Source organism: Pezoporus wallicus, unplaced genomic scaffold, assembly GCF_028554395.1.
Source record: "Pezoporus wallicus isolate ANWC-B61680 ecotype Strahan unplaced genomic scaffold, APGP_CSIRO_Pwel_v1 contig_12230, whole genome shotgun sequence".
Taxonomy (NCBI): Eukaryota; Metazoa; Chordata; class Aves; order Psittaciformes; family Psittacidae; genus Pezoporus; species Pezoporus wallicus.
Window position 1 is genome coordinate 255,788 of NW_026637082.1, and position 14,546 is coordinate 270,333.

Here is a 14,546-nt window from a genome sequence, read left to right on the forward strand (position 1 = left end):
CCCGAGGGAGGGCAGCGGCACCTGCGCGGCCCTCGGACACCCGCCGCCATGGCGGTGGCGGTGGCGGCGCGGAGGCTGCTGGGCCCCGCGGGGCGGCTGGCGCCGGGCGGGTACGGGTACGGGTAAGGAACAGGGACCGGCACCGGGGTCATGGCGGCACCCCCATGGCTGGGTCGCGGCATCGCGGTGGGGCCCCAGCGGCGGTGGACGTGGGGCTGCCGGAGGGTGACTGAGGGGTGACCCTGGGGCGTCTGTGGGGTGCCCTTGGGGCTGGTCGTGGGTCACAGGTACCGGAGCCACCCGCCGTCCCCACAGGGTGCCGCACCGGGCTCACCGCCTCATTCCGTCGGACGACGAGCTCTACCAGCGCACTCGTCTGACGGTGCTGGAGCCGGAGTCCCCCAACATCATGTTCATCGAGGGCTACAGCAGCCGCGGCTTCACCATCAACGGGGACGTGGTGGTGGGACCCTGCGCCGTCCTGCCCCGCACCATCCTCCAGTGGAACGTGAGTGCGCGGGGGTGGCGCCGGGCCTGCGGGTGAGTGCCCCGGGCTCTGCCCCGCTCAGTGCTCGCCGCGTCCCGCAGGTCGGCTCCTACAGGGACATCTCGCACGAGAGCCTGTCGCTGTTCCGGCTGCTGGAGCCCCATATCGGTACGTGGGGTGGCCGGGGCTGTCACATTCGGACCGGAATGGCTTCTGAGCTGTGCCCTCGGGGCCAGGACAGCGCTGCCCAAGCCCACCCGCAGGGCCCTGACCGTGCTTTGGGTGATGGAGCTGCGCTTTCAAAGCCTTCTGCTCCGCAGCAGCGACAGGAGGCACGCAGCGAAACGAGCTTCCCCCTCGTTTGTACTCTGGGGGAGTTGTTGGTCCCTGTGGGAATGGCAGGTCCGAGGCAGCCTGAGTGCAGCCCATTGCCTGTGGTCGTGTCCTGTTTGCAGAGATCCTGGTGCTGGGCACAGGAGACAGGGTGGAGCGGCTCCATGCCGCCATGCTGAAGCAGATGCGGGAGTGCGGGATAGCCGTGGAGGTGCAGGACACGGTAAGGAGGGTGCATGCGGAGCACCCCAGCGAGGGGGAGAGTGGTGGCCATGGGGACAAGGCAGGAGGCTGTGCACCTTGTGTGGAAGGGCTTTGTTTCCTGCCCGAGGGCTGCAGCTTTGCTCCCTTTTGATTTCACAGCCAAATGCCTGTGCAACCTTCAACTTCCTCACAAGTGAGAAGCGCATGGTGGCTGCGGGGCTCATCCCTCCGCGTGCCACCTGCACAGGCACATCAGGCACTGCCTACGCAGTTCTGCCCTCGCCTGCCTGAAGCCCCCTGAGCACCACTGGAGAAACACAATGGAGCTGTCGGAGCTGCTGGCTGGAGGTGGCCATATACACGAGGGTGTTGTGGAGTGCATGGACTTGGCTCTGCCCTAAATCCCAGTTTTTTTGCCTTCCTTGCCCAGCCTGGAACATGGCACGAGGTATGAGCATTGCTGGCAGCAGAGCACCCAGAGTCCTGCTGTGCCTGGTGCCTTGGCATTGAGAACCCACTGCCCCAGGGCAGAGTGGAGGTGCTGGGGCGAGCTGCACGCTCTGGGGCACATCTGGGGCTCCACAAGGAAAATACACGTTAATTGGGTGCACAAAGCAATTGTGTGGTGGTTCATGCACTGTGGGTTGGCTGCCTGGGCAGTGTGTGGCAACCAGGGCATGGCCACCACTGGTCACACACAGCCACCTCTGCAGGAAGGGGAATGGCTGCAGCCTCCAGCCCCAGATCAGGCCACGGCATGGCTTTGCCTGATGAGTGAGGTGTGCTAGCGAATGTCTGACAGGATTATGTTATAATTGAAGGCTCTGGTTTTAGCAAGTGTGAATCTAATTTGACATCACTGTGCTGAAGAGTGATTGCTTTTAAGAGACACAAAACACTGATCATGAATAGGCGTTCTTCAGTTGGAGTGATGTTTTGCATGTGTTTATATGCAACACACATATATGGGGGGGTGTTTCCTAAATAATATTGCTAGTAATAATAATAATTACTATTATTAGGATGTGGGGACAGTATGGAATGTTTAGGGGGAAGAAATAAAGCGAGGGAGAAAGGTGGATTGGTGAGGACCAAGCATTTGAAAATACAGGTCTAAGGGCCTGGTGCATGTTAAGTGGCTACAGCACATGTGGAGATGTGAGCACGTGCATACACAAGCACTGATGTGCCCATCACCGCAGCAGCTGCAGAGGGCACAGGGGCTGCAGCAACCTGTTGCTGCCAGCCCTGTAAAACCCATTTGCTCTCTTGCCCAACAGCCACTTGTGTTCTGCTCTCAGGAAGGGTTTTTTAAACACCCTGCACTGCATTATCCACTGAGCACCATCCCATCCTCAATCCCCCCTCACAGACACTGTCCCTTCTGGGGGCTCCTGAGAGGATGCAGGAAGCGAAGAAGAGCACCAAGGGAGGAGGGGGCAGCACAGAAGGGAGAGGGGCTCGGGGCTGACACCCACTGCACAGCTTTTTCTCTTTTATTGTAAAACACGGCCAACTCGTGCAGGGCTCCAGGCCCAACCCGGGGTCACAGCTCCCGGGGAGGGGACAGGCCCTCCGGGGTGGATGAAGCAGCCAAAGGGACGTGGGGAGCTCCCGGCACCCGCAGAGCGCTGGTGCTGCTGCAGCAGGAGCAGCTCCCTTGTGGGGGGCGCAGGGCTGAGTGGCTCAATGATGGGTACAGACCTTCAGAACAGGCGCTTCTCATACCTGCGAGGGGAGCAGCAAAGCAGAGTCCTTTCACTGACCCACCTCACCCAGGGCAAGGACAGAGCACAACTGGGAACAGCTCCTGGCCTGAACGCCCATGGAAGAGCCTGTGGCAGAAGCACTTACGAGTGGAGGCCGTGCACCCCTCCTTCCACCTGCGCAGACGTCGTCCTCTTCTCAAACTTCAGCTCTCCCGAGTACATCATGGCTCTGAGGGGGAAGGACACTGATCATATGGCAGCCAGAGCCCAGGGAACACAGTGCCCTGGCACACGTTCAGCTGGAGCAGCTACGATGAGGGACACTGGTTCTTCCAGCTGTGATCTGAATGGTCGTGGCTGTACTAAGAGCCAGGCAGGGTGAAGTAACCCCAACCTTTCCAGCCCAAGAGACCACGCTCCTGCATCCCTGGGGTTGGCAAATCTATGACACCATGACCTAACCAATGCACAGCAAGGGAAAGCACTCACCGGACTTGGGTTAGGCTCTTGGCACCAATATCCTGGCAGGAATGCTGGATCCCAGCAATCAGGTATGGAATGAATTTGTGGATAGAGCCCTTGTCCTGCACTGCACCGGAGACCCCCTGGGCCACTTTGATTTTGTCTGTCTCACTGGATGGGAGCACAAATCAACAAGTCAATGGAAAAGCCCCAAAAGCTCTATCTGCTGCCCCAAAGCACCATCTCTTACCTGAAATACCGGTTCTGGCTGCCCAGGTTCTTGTCCATGGCATCTAGCGAGCCCATGCCACGGTATTTCTTCAGCCTAATTCCATCTGAGAAGAAGTACTCGCCTGGGGCCTCCGTGGTGGCAGCCAGGAGGGAGCCCATCATCACTGGCACAAGAAAGCACCAAGAACAGGGTGTCAGCAGCAGGAAGGCTGTAACCACAAAACCCCTGGGTCTCTCGGCACAGGACCCTGATAGACCCCTTATGCCCTGAGCCACCTGCAGGTGGCTCATGCCCAGAATCCTGTGCCGTATGGAGACTTGTCCTAGGAGACTCCCAGCAATGTGCATGGGATCATAGAGTAGAATCCTACAACAGTTTGTGCTGGAAAGAGCCTTAAAGCTCATCCAGTCCCAACCCCCTGCCACAGGCAGGGACACCTTCTACTGGAGCAGCTTGCTCCAAGCCCCTGTGTCCAACCTGGTCTTGAACACTGCCAGGGATGGGGCAGCCACAGCTTCTCTGGGCACCCTGTGCCAGTCCCTCAGCACCCTCACAGGGAAGAGCTTCTGCCTAAGAGCTCATCTCAATCTCTCCTCTGCCAGGTTAAAGCCATTCCCCTTTGTCCTGTCCCTACAGGCCCTTGTCCCAAGCCCCTCTCCAGGTTTCCTTTAGGCACTGGAGCTGCTCTAAGGTCTCCCCTTCAGGAGCCTTCTCTTCTCCAGGCTGAACCAGCCCAGCTCTCTCAGCCTGGCTCCAGGGCAGATCCAGCCCTTGCAGCATCTCCGTGGCCTTGCTCCAACAGCTCCATGTCCCTCTTACACAGCCATGGCCCCTGTGCCCAGTGCTCTGCTCACCTGTGGAGGCACCGAGCGCCAGAGCCTTTGCGATGTGCCCGACCGTCTGGATCCCGCCGTCCGCGATCACAGGGACACCGAACCTCCGGGCGTATTCGGACACCTTGTACACCGCAGTGGCCTGGGGACGGCCGCACGCCAGCACTGCGGGCAGAAGAGAGCAGGGACAGGGTCAGCTCTCACACACCACCATGTCCCCTCCCCAGCAGGCCCTTCAGGCTCCCAGCACACGCATGCTCCAGCACTCGGGAACGCACAAATCCCTGGATGCTCCTTCCTTAGGCCGAGTTGCAGGAGACGTGGATGCCCAGGAGGTGCCCGCTGGGACATCCTCATGGCCCCTTCACTCCAAAACACAGCAGGTGATGTTGGGACTGGGGTCTTTGACCTAATGCCTGGGATCAGCCAAGAGTCCCAGCTCATCCTGGTGCACGGCAGACGTGTGGGAAGCTTGCGAAGGAAACGGAGCAGACTCCAAAAGCCCCTCTCCAGAGCATCCCTGGCCCATGTCCCACCACTCACTCCCTCCAAGCAGTGCCAGATCCCATCTCCGTATACCCAGCACTGTATGAAGTGCTTCTTGCATGGCAAGTCAGCTGGTTGGGAGAGAGCTGGTATGTATATATATGTATAGATAGATATATATATATAGACATCTGCACACACACACAAACACACATGCAGCAGTGGGAAAGGAAATGGGCAGGATGATTCCATAGCTTAGAGGAAATAATTTATGTTCCTGCCCTGCGGTGTAGCAGGATCCTGTCAGGTTTAGCTGCCCCATAGGAAGGGAGTTAATAGCTGTGGATTTACCTGCTTTTCCCAGTCAGCACCAGTTAGAGGCTTCCCGTTACACAAGGGAAAACCAGCACAGGAAACGTGTTTGTCAGCCACAGGCATGCAACAACGCTGAGAGGAGCTTCTCTCCGGGTGACTTCCCTTCCCCGCAGTTAACTGGAAGCCTTTTCTCTGGTCATGGTTAGTCCAGTACAGCAGGTAAGGTTATGGCCATGCAGGATCAGTGAGCTCTAGGAGTGGTTTAGCCTGCCTGGCACCACAATGCCCTGGCACAGGCTTGCCAAGGCTGGAGTCTGTGGTTGCTCTGTTCCTAGTGCTCAGCAGCAGCTGCTGAGAGAGGGCAGCCAGAGTCCAGAGCATGAGAAAACTGAGTTTAATGGACCAAAACTCAGCCTTAAGCTAAGGCTCAGCCAGGCAGGGAGAGTCTGCCAGGGGCAATGAGGATGCTCTGAGCCTTAAAGAGATGGTCTCGCTCGGTACCGCACTGCTAAAGCTGCAAAATGCTGCAGGGGAAGAGCTCTGTGGAGAGAAGCACTTGGATTAGGAGCATACGGAGTCCAGGGTCTATGGGACTGTGCCACAAACAGTGCAGGGCCTGCAGAACCTCACAGGAGCAACCATGGAGACCAGCCCTTTAAGGAACAGCTTGGCTCAGGGCTGCTGGGAGCACTGCACCGTTCCCAGCACCCAGCACCACAGCTGGAGCACAGGCTTCCAAAGCAGGGTTCAGAGCACACACACGCTGGGAGAGGGCTTGTCCTCCTTAATGTGTCTGCAAAGAGTGCCCTACAGGATCATCTGCTAGAGAGAACCTTCTGGGATCTTCAACAGAAACCTCCCTCCCTTTGAGGTGCATCAGAACAAGGCGTAAAGGGCAGAACCCAGGGCTTGGGTAGCATCAGAGAGGTACAGAGCAGACAATGCTGCACCCTGTGCTGGGCAGGAGGAGAGCTCTTTCTCTCCACACGCCTGCTAGAGAGAGATGGGGTTCTGGTACACAACTGCTATGGTACCAACCACAGTTCAGTCCCTCTGTAACCCTAGGGGACAAGCTTCAAGTGAAGCTGAGCCAGTAACTGGGGCCAGTTCTCGAGCAGGATCAAGGACTGCTCAGGGATCACCTCCCAGCACTGGATCAGCAGGGCCATGCCCAGCCAAAGATCCAGAAGGTGCAGTCAGAAAGCCCCTTCATGCTCCTATCTTTATTTTGGAGTGGAGGGTGGACAGGCCTGAGTGGCCTCAGCTTTGACATATCAGACCCTGCTTTAGGAATTCAGAAAGGCTTCTCAGCTTCCATGTCAGATTCAAGACCAGTATCCAAAGCCACAAAACCCCAAGTGCATCTACAGCTAAATTATTCTCAAACAAGCAGTAGGGCCATGTGCAGCCAAATCAGGGTCCTGCTTCAAGACATGTAATTAGGGTTGGGAACAGGGCAAGTGACTTACTATAGGTGCCCGTGACAGTAGAAGGGCATTTGGGGCTGTGGGACTTTAGGTCTGGAGGGATCTTTGGAGCAGCTAAACAAAAACAAACACATATTTTAGAGACAGAAGAACAGCAGCAGAACAAAGGACCCCAGCAGTGATCTGCTACTGGCAGAGCACACGGTGTGGGACAGAGCTGACCCTGCAAACCCTTCCTAGCCCGAGCAAAGCCAGAGGCCACATCCTGCACAGCACATGCTCACCCTGCCCCAGCAGCCGTCCAGTGACCCCTAACCCAAAAGCCAGAGTTCTTGCCCTAAAAGGGACAAAAACCTGAGAAGCTGCAAGAGAGAGCTTTGCAATTGTGTCTCCTGTGAAGCATCACATTCTACCTGTGTCCTGTTCGTACTCCAAACCAGCACCCAGCCCCACCTCCATGGCAGCCAGGAGAGGTACTCTCTGGGAAGGTTCTCCTTGCTGCACAATGGAACAAGCCTCAGCGGGTCCCCTGCCTCAGAGCCAGAGTGGGACATGTGTGTCCTGGTCCTGCTCTGGCTAGAACCTCCACAACCTCCCTAGAGAGGTCACCCAAGACAAGACACACACCCCCCCCCCCCCAGCCAGCATCCCATGGCAGGCAAAGCAGGAGCACAGGTCCAGGGCTGCTCCACATGGAATTGGCAGAGCTAAAGCAGTGCCCTCAGCCATCAGCTTCCCTCTTCCTGCCTCCCATGGCAAAGGAGCAGAGCAGAGAGGGGCTCTTCATGGGCTTAGAGCCTTGCACCTCCTCTCTACACCTCACCTGCTAGGTTCAAAACACAAGGACTGAGCCTGTCCTCAAGGCAGCCTTTCTCCAGGCCCTCAGGACATCCCTCTCTGCCTTTAGCCAAGGGTGACACAGCCCCTGCCCCACAAAAGCTCCAGATAACTGCAGACAACAGCCTGAAATCCCACCTTGGCCTGGAAATGGCAGAAAGGCATCAAGCCCAGCAGACTCAAGCATCACACACACTGCTACCAGAGGGGAAGGGAGCACAGACAGCCCAGTGCACCTCACCCATGGGCACTAGGATCCAGTAAAGCCCCTCTCCCTGCAGAGCTGCCCAGCAGCCCCGTCCCACACCGAGCCACGGCGTGGGCAAAGCCACACATGCCACAGCTGTTCCGCTCAGCCTCAGTCAAGTACTGGGAAATGCCTTAGCTGCTGCTGCCACCCCAAAGGTTTGACCTGAGTGTTGGGAAAATCCTGGATGAAGAGGGTGAAAGAGCTTGCTGCTGGACACTACCCTTGCAAAGGGTTAAATTCATCCCAGCTCTGCTGCTTTTCAGCAGGGAATCCCTATTGAACAGAAGCCTTCAGCTATGTAGGAGACAGCTGATCTCTCTCACCTTCCTGCGTGATGCAGATGGAGCCACTGCCCATCCCAACTCTCAGGGCATCAACCCCTGCGTCGATGAGGTTCTTGGCCTGAGCAGCAGTCACAACTGTGGGGAGCAGAAACTGGTTTGAAGAGAGACAAGCAGATCTGCACATTGAGACACTGCTCTGCCCTGTGGTTGCAAACACCCCCTGCCCAGGGCACCCGCCTGTGTCAGAGCCAGGCCAGGGTGTCCTCTGCTACCAGGCCTGTATGTGAAAGCAGAATGAGTTTCTGTCCCCAGCTGTCCTTTTAGGCTACTCTGCAACACGCTTACACCCAAAGGCTGAGGCAGCAGAGGTCACTTCATGGTGCCAAGCACCCTTTGGGCCACACCAGGCAGGGAGAGCGGTGCAAAGGCTAACAGCAGCACCAGTAACACACCAGGCAGGGCAGGACAAGGACAGAACACTGCTGTCAAGAGGCAGGGAAAATTTCCATTAGTTTTCCACATTCATTATTATCCAAAATCTTAAATGGGTGTGTAAAAGCGGATGTGTAACAGCTCCAGAGGACTGCACACACTGCTGTGTGGCATGTTTGCAGCTGTGGCAGCATCAAGGTACTGCCCTGTGCCTGCAGTGTTTGTGCTCTGTTCCACAAGGCAGAGGAAACCATTTTGACAGGCATTTACCAAGACAACTGTTTCACCCCCATCCCTGCAGCTCCCTGTAGGGCTAAGAAACAAATGATATTTAAAGACAAGTCTTGAGCACATGCCTACCGTTTCCTCCAATAACTTGCAGGTTGGGGTATTTCTCCTTAATGTATTTTATCATATTGATCTGGAAGATGGAGTTCCCCTGAGAGGAATCCTGCAACAGAAAGAAAACTCATTTCAACCAGAATTTTTGCAGAAGATTGCAAATACAGCTTGGGAAGAGCCTCAGATCCTCACTCTACTTATCCAGGTCTCTGTAAGCTGGCTATGTTGGCAAAAAGATTCCCAAATCGAGCACAGAACCAGGGGAGAAACTGCTGCCAAGACAATAATGCACCTTCCCTGTGCAGGGCAGTTTCTCATAAAGACTTCAGTAATATCATTCATGTTTAAACCCTGTGGCTTGTACAGGACTCAAGAAGCAGCACATCTGCTTTGGCTAAGAACCGTCTGGCTCCACCACCAGGACACCACCAGCCCTGTCACAAACTGCAGGTGAAGTGAATGTTCCTTGTGGAATCCAGAAGGGCTCACAGGGAGCTGCTGACATACCAGATGTGGACCATGGAGCACTCAGGCCTCTGATCTCCATGACCCTGACAACTCACTGAGCGTGTTAAAACACGTAGAGCTGTTCAGCCATGCCCTCAGAGCAAGCCAACAATCAATGGGAAACAATGTGCAAATACAGGCAGTGATGCTGTGCCTGAAAGCTTTACAGGCCAGGAGGGGAGAGCAGCAGAGCAGCTCTGGGCTGACTGCCCCTGAACATCAGGGGTAAAGAAAATAACATGGTAACAAACAGCAAATTGCTGCAGGGAAACTGTAAGAAGCCAAATATTCAGAACTAGTTGGGAACATGAGAGATGATGATGACAGACTGCAAGAAGCTTCGTAGAAGTTCAAGGCCAGGTCGGACGGGGCTTGAAGCAAGCTGCTCTAGTGGAAGATGTCCCTGCCCGTAGCAGGCGGTTGGAACTGGATGAGCTTTAAGGTCCCTTCCACCCCAGATTCAGGGCTTTGAAGCACCTCACATACTGCCTCAAGGTCAGGTAAGTTCCCAGGCATGAGGAATCCCTCTTACCTGAGGACTCCAACCTGAACAAGACTGAAAGGGTCACATACTGCCATATTCTAACACATAATTACATATTCTAACTGTAATGAAGACAGCAAGAGCCATGCTGCTGCCCCACGGCCAGAAAGATCCATTCAACCTGGATCCTCAGCCCACAAAGACAGCCCCCACCCACCCACCCCAGGCCGATGTGACACCCCAGGGTGCTCACCAGCACTACAGCATCCACGCCAGCCTGCACCAGGAGGTCCAGCCGATACTTGTCATCTTCGTGTGTCCCGATAGCAGCACCACAGAGCAGCTGCTTCTTGGAGTCCTTCGAAGCCAGGGGGTAATCCCGGTTCTTCTTGAGATCGGTGCGGGCAATGATAGCCACCAGCTCGTCATCTTCATTAACAATTGGCAGCTTGCCTTGAATCAAACACAGAGCATCACTGCAGCACACACACATCAGCCCTGCGGCACACCAGGAGCACCAGCAGCAACTGGTACAAGGTGGGGACTCAGAGGTGTGTGTGTGGGTTAGCCAGTCTTGCCTGGCCACGGATGGCAGCAACCCTGGGTCAGGTAATAGAGCAAGGGGCTTGCAGGACTGGAGGATTCAGTGTTACTGACCACAGAAAAGGTGCACCTTTTATAACAATTAGACCCATGACACTGTTGGAAGTCAAACTGCTAAACCCTAACAGAGCTGCCAAATTGTGCAGGCCAGGACAGAAGATGGAAGGTGTATGGCTGGACAAGCAGGTGCTCTGTAGCTCCGGGGTTGCCAGGTATGCCCTCAGCTTCAAACAGAGCGGAGATGAACGCATGTGGCCTCTGTACCCTGGCACTGTCCTCATCCACTGTCCTCTCCTCGTGCTGGAACACAGCCCTCCTGTGTTCCACCCACGCACAGACACGTGTCCAAATCACCTGCTGCTTCCCCCAGCCCAGCACTTCCACAGCTCTCCCTGGATCAGACAGGGACTCTTCATCAGGGACTGCAGCAACAGGACATGGGGTGATGAGTTTAAACTGAAACAGGGGAAGCTCAGGTTGGATATAATGAAGCTCTTCCCTGTGAGGGTGGTGAGGCGCTGGCACAGGGTGCCCAGGAGTGGTAAATGCTCCATGCCTGGCAGTGTTCAAGGCCAGGCTGGACAGAGCAACACGGCCTAGGGTGAAGCGCCACTGCCCACGGCAGGGGGTTGGAACTGGATGATCTTAACATTCTCTCCAACCCAACCCATTCCATGATTCGCTGATCACAGGCATCCTCAGGTACCTTTTTTACTCCTCTGCAGAATTTCATTCGCTTCTTTCAGCATCACACCAGCCGGGGCCACCACCAGATCCTCCCGCTTCGTCATGATCTGGTGGGAGGGAGAAGAGAAAAAGTCACAAGAACTCCTTCGCTCTGCTCCAAGAATACCAACCCCCCTGTGCCCACGTGAAACACCGCCATGTGCCAGTGCTCTGCAGACAAAGGAGCCCACAGCACAGCAACACGCCTCCAGGAACACAGAGGAACAGCCTCCAACATGCAAGCAGCCCCCGAGCCCATCAGTGCAGTGAAGAGAGGAGATGGCAGAGGGCCTCAGCAAACCGAGGCAAGCACTGAGCAGCAAGGAACAACTCTCAGATGACCCCTGTCTGGGAGGTCACCCAAAGAGCCCTCCCTTTTAATAGAGCACAGGCAAATAAGGGATGGAGACACCGCCACAGTCCCGTGCTCTGGCAGAAATGCTACCCCCAAGCTTGTTTTCAGGCAGCTATCCCCAGAGCACAGGGTCTGGAAGGGCCCTGCCCAGAATAACCCATTGCTGCTGCTGGCAAGGTCAGCGGGGCAGGAGTCACTTCAGTCCAAACAAACACGCTCACCCTGACAAACAGGCACCAAAACACAGCAAGGGGCAACAGAGCTGGAACACTGGGACAGCTGATGTGACAGGGGAATGAATGGCTTTAACTTGCCAGAGGGGAGACTGAGATGAGCCCTTAGGCAGAAGCTCTTCCCTGTGAGGGTGCTGAGGCACTGGCACAGGGTGCCCAGAGAAGCTGTGGCTGCCCCATCCCTGGCAGTGTTCAAGGCCAGGTTGGACACAGGGGCTTGGAGCAAGCTGCTCTAGTGGAAGAGGTCCCTGCCCGTGGCAGGGGTTGGAGCTGGAGGAGCTTTAAGGTCCCTTCAACACAAACCAGCCTGGGATTCTATGAAAAAAGCTTTCAGTACAAACACTGAAGAGCAGCCCAGTGAGGAACACAAATCCCCATCTTTGGGGACAGTGACACAGCCCCAGGACATGCCTCAAGCAGGAGGCTTGACAAGAGATGTGGAGGTCCCTTCCCACCCATACTGTCTGTTCTGCCATCACAAAGCTCACATGGGATGTTCTCATCAAAGGTTACTCAAGAAGGCCAAGCAAGGCTAAAAGGGAACACTAACCCTCAAGGATGGTCGGTAAGTTGCACACAACAAAGAAAATGGGGAACATTTCAGTTATTTATACCGTTAGATCAGACATTTTGCAGCAGGACAGAGGTTCACCCTGCCTGTACCCACCCAAACCCTGCCTGTGACAGAACCCACAGCTCAGGAAAAGCCTGAAGAATCACAGACACATCCCAAGACACTCCCTAAGCCAGTGGGGTCCATAAGTTTTCCCAGCAACAGGAAACCTGTGATTAACTGAATGGCAATGAATGGCTCAGCAGGATGAGTGCTGGGCAGCGAGTGTGGAGAGCTCTAGATCATTCATTTTCTTGGCTTTGTCTGGTGACAGCAGCAAGCTTCCAACTGTGCAGGGCTGAATGATCCACGTAAAGGATGAGAGGAGATTCTTCTCCTGCTCCTCTGAATGGGCCAGCATGGCTTCAAAGGGCCATGTGCACTTTTGTAACCTACTCCTGGTTTAAGATTCTTGTTACAGGTATTTATAGGTGATTTCAAACTGAAGAGGGATGAGCATGTGACAGCAGGTTTGGTCAGCAAGAGCTAAAAACAGCTGTGAGTCAAGAGCAAAGCCTGGGCAAGAGGCACTGGGGATGTAACCTGACAGTGCTGCAGAGCTACGGTTACAGGGCTCGTAACCTGAGTCGTGTGACAGGAATCAGCATCCCAGAGATCACTCTCCTGTACGAGGGGGGTTTGATGGAGTAGCATTATAAAGGCTAAACTGCCAGCCTCCAGGTTCAAGGGGCTATTTTAAAGAGCAACATGAATATGAGGCATATAGGTCAGTCCAGTAAAGAGCAGCGCTTGGAGTGTAGCTGGGCACAACACAGCTGCTACAGCCTTAGCCAGCACCAACACACCACATGGGATCACAGCAGCAGCCAGGAACACCAGGAATTACTTAGAGAACTGGGGAGAGCACCAGCTGTAGAGAGGAAGCTTCTACAACACTGAAACATAACCCCGCAGCAGGAGTCATGCGGGTGCCAACTGCATGGCCACGCTCCTGCATCTGCACTGCAGGAGCCGCAAGGAGGGCGACAATGGGATGCTCTCCATTGGAATGAGATGCTCTCCCTTGGAAACAGTTAAAAGACAGACCTGCAGAGCTGACATGGAGCTGGCTCGCATGCCCTTGCCCTCCTCCTTATCACACCCCACACCATCAGGTGCTCATAGGTCCCCTCTCACCTCGCCCAGAGGCAAGTCGTGCTCTGACTCTTTCAGGAAATCGATGTCTCGAGATGAGATGATCCCAACCAGCTTCCCCCCCATCTTCCCGTTGTCCGTGATGGGAATCCCACAGAATCCGTGCCGAGCCTTTGCTTCAAACACGTCCCGCACTCGGTCGTTGGGGCTCAGCACCACGGGGTCTGTGATGAAGCCTTGCTCGTATTTCTGAAAAGCAGCAGATGCAGCAGCCAGGCTGAGCAGCACCCCGGGGCCAAGGAGAAGCAGAGGGCTGCAACCACCCAGGATGGCTGCCAAACCAGCACCAAGGCTCTCACAAGTAGCGTTTGATGCCCAAGAGTTCCCTCCTTCCTGGAAGGATGGGGAATATTCCCACACCAGGATGCCTGGCAGCACCCACATCCCTGGCTGGGCACGGACAGCACCTAACACACAACCACAGAGGCCTGTGCAGGCAACCACGGCATCACCACGCTCCGAAACACCAACATCTGGCACTCTCCAAGCACCTCCTCTCACAGCTCCTCCTGTATCCCCAAACCCAGGTCTCACCTCACCCTGTGAGCAGGGTTTGGAGCTGCCATGTGGCCACTCACCTTCACCTTGCGCACCTCGTTGGCCTGGAACTCGGGGGTGCAGTTGTGGTGGATGAACCCGATTCCCCCGGTGAGCTGGAACACAAACCGGGCTGTGAACCGCTGCGGAACCCACCCAGGCCCTCACCGGGGGGCCCAGTGCGAGGAAACGGGGGGTGAGAACTGACCCGCGTGTGCTTCAGGCCGCGTTCCGACGCCCCCCCCCCCCCGCCCCGGTTAACGGCGGCAGGCCGCGCCGGGCCGCACTCACCGCCATGGCGATGGCCATCCCGGCCTCGGTGACCGTGTCCATCGGGGACGACACCAGCGGCGTTTTCAGCGTGATCCGCTTGGTCAGCGCCGAGGTCAGGTCCTGGCGGGGAGGCGGCAGGCGGGTCAGCACCGAGCCCCGCGCCCGCCCCGACCCGCTGCCCCGCCGCGGCCACTCACCACCTGGTCCGCCGTGAAGTCGATGTACCCCGGGAGGATGAGGAAATCACTGCGGGAGAGCGAGAAAACAACGGTGAGCCGCGCCAGCGACCGCACCGGGCCCCCAACCCCGCGGCCCGGCCCCGGCGTTGGCGGCGCCCCTCACTTGTAGGTGAGCCCATCGCCGCAGCTGAAGAGCTGCTGCGCCGTCAGCCCGTCGTCGGGCACGTAGCCGGTGCCGCCGCTGATGA

At 56.2% G+C, this 14,546-nt stretch overlaps 2 protein-coding genes across 2 annotated transcripts; one reads left to right on the forward strand and one right to left on the reverse strand.

The window, feature by feature from the left end:
* Positions 1 to 48: 48 nt before the first annotated feature.
* Positions 49 to 1,363, forward strand: NDUFAF3 (NADH:ubiquinone oxidoreductase complex assembly factor 3). The gene is made up of 5 exons (XM_057403198.1): positions 49 to 110; positions 316 to 508; positions 589 to 655; positions 943 to 1,043; positions 1,184 to 1,363. Exons 1-5 carry the CDS (start codon positions 49 to 51, stop codon positions 1,313 to 1,315), a joined length of 555 nt encoding a protein of 184 aa, XP_057259181.1. The 3' UTR covers positions 1,316 to 1,363.
* Positions 1,364 to 2,492: 1,129 nt separating this feature from the next.
* Positions 2,493 to 14,540, reverse strand: IMPDH2 (inosine monophosphate dehydrogenase 2). The gene is made up of 15 exons (XM_057403196.1): positions 14,462 to 14,540; positions 14,317 to 14,365; positions 14,138 to 14,239; positions 13,888 to 13,962; positions 13,292 to 13,498; positions 10,934 to 11,021; positions 9,878 to 10,077; positions 8,652 to 8,742; positions 7,899 to 7,994; positions 6,531 to 6,602; positions 4,282 to 4,425; positions 3,446 to 3,590; positions 3,223 to 3,366; positions 2,879 to 2,962; positions 2,493 to 2,752 (listed from the first exon to the last, which is right to left on the reverse strand). The coding sequence occupies exons 3-15, from the start codon at positions 14,177 to 14,179 to the stop codon at positions 2,731 to 2,733; spliced, it is 1,410 nt and encodes a 469-aa protein (XP_057259179.1). The 5' UTR covers positions 14,180 to 14,239; positions 14,317 to 14,365; positions 14,462 to 14,540; the 3' UTR covers positions 2,493 to 2,730.
* Between the last annotated feature and the right edge of the window lie 6 nt (positions 14,541 to 14,546).

Coding starts and splice junctions, on each gene's coding strand:
- NDUFAF3 (XM_057403198.1), top strand. CDS start 49: ATGGCGGTGGCGGTGGCGGCGCGGAGGCTGCTGGGCCCCGCGGGGCGG. Junction 509..588: donor GCACCATCCTCCAGTGGAAC/GTGAGTGCGCGG, acceptor CGCGTCCCGCAG/GTCGGCTCCTACAGGGACAT. Junction 1,044..1,183: donor CCGTGGAGGTGCAGGACACG/GTAAGGAGGGTG, acceptor TTGATTTCACAG/CCAAATGCCTGTGCAACCTT.
- IMPDH2 (XM_057403196.1), bottom strand. CDS start 14,179: ATGGACACGGTCACCGAGGCCGGGATGGCCATCGCCATGGCG. Junction 10,078..10,933: donor TCTGCAGAGGAGTAAAAAAG/GTACCTGAGGAT, acceptor GTTTGATTCAAG/GCAAGCTGCCAATTGTTAAT. Junction 2,963..3,222: donor AAGAGCCTAACCCAAGTCCG/GTGAGTGCTTTC, acceptor CTTCCCCCTCAG/AGCCATGATGTACTCGGGAG.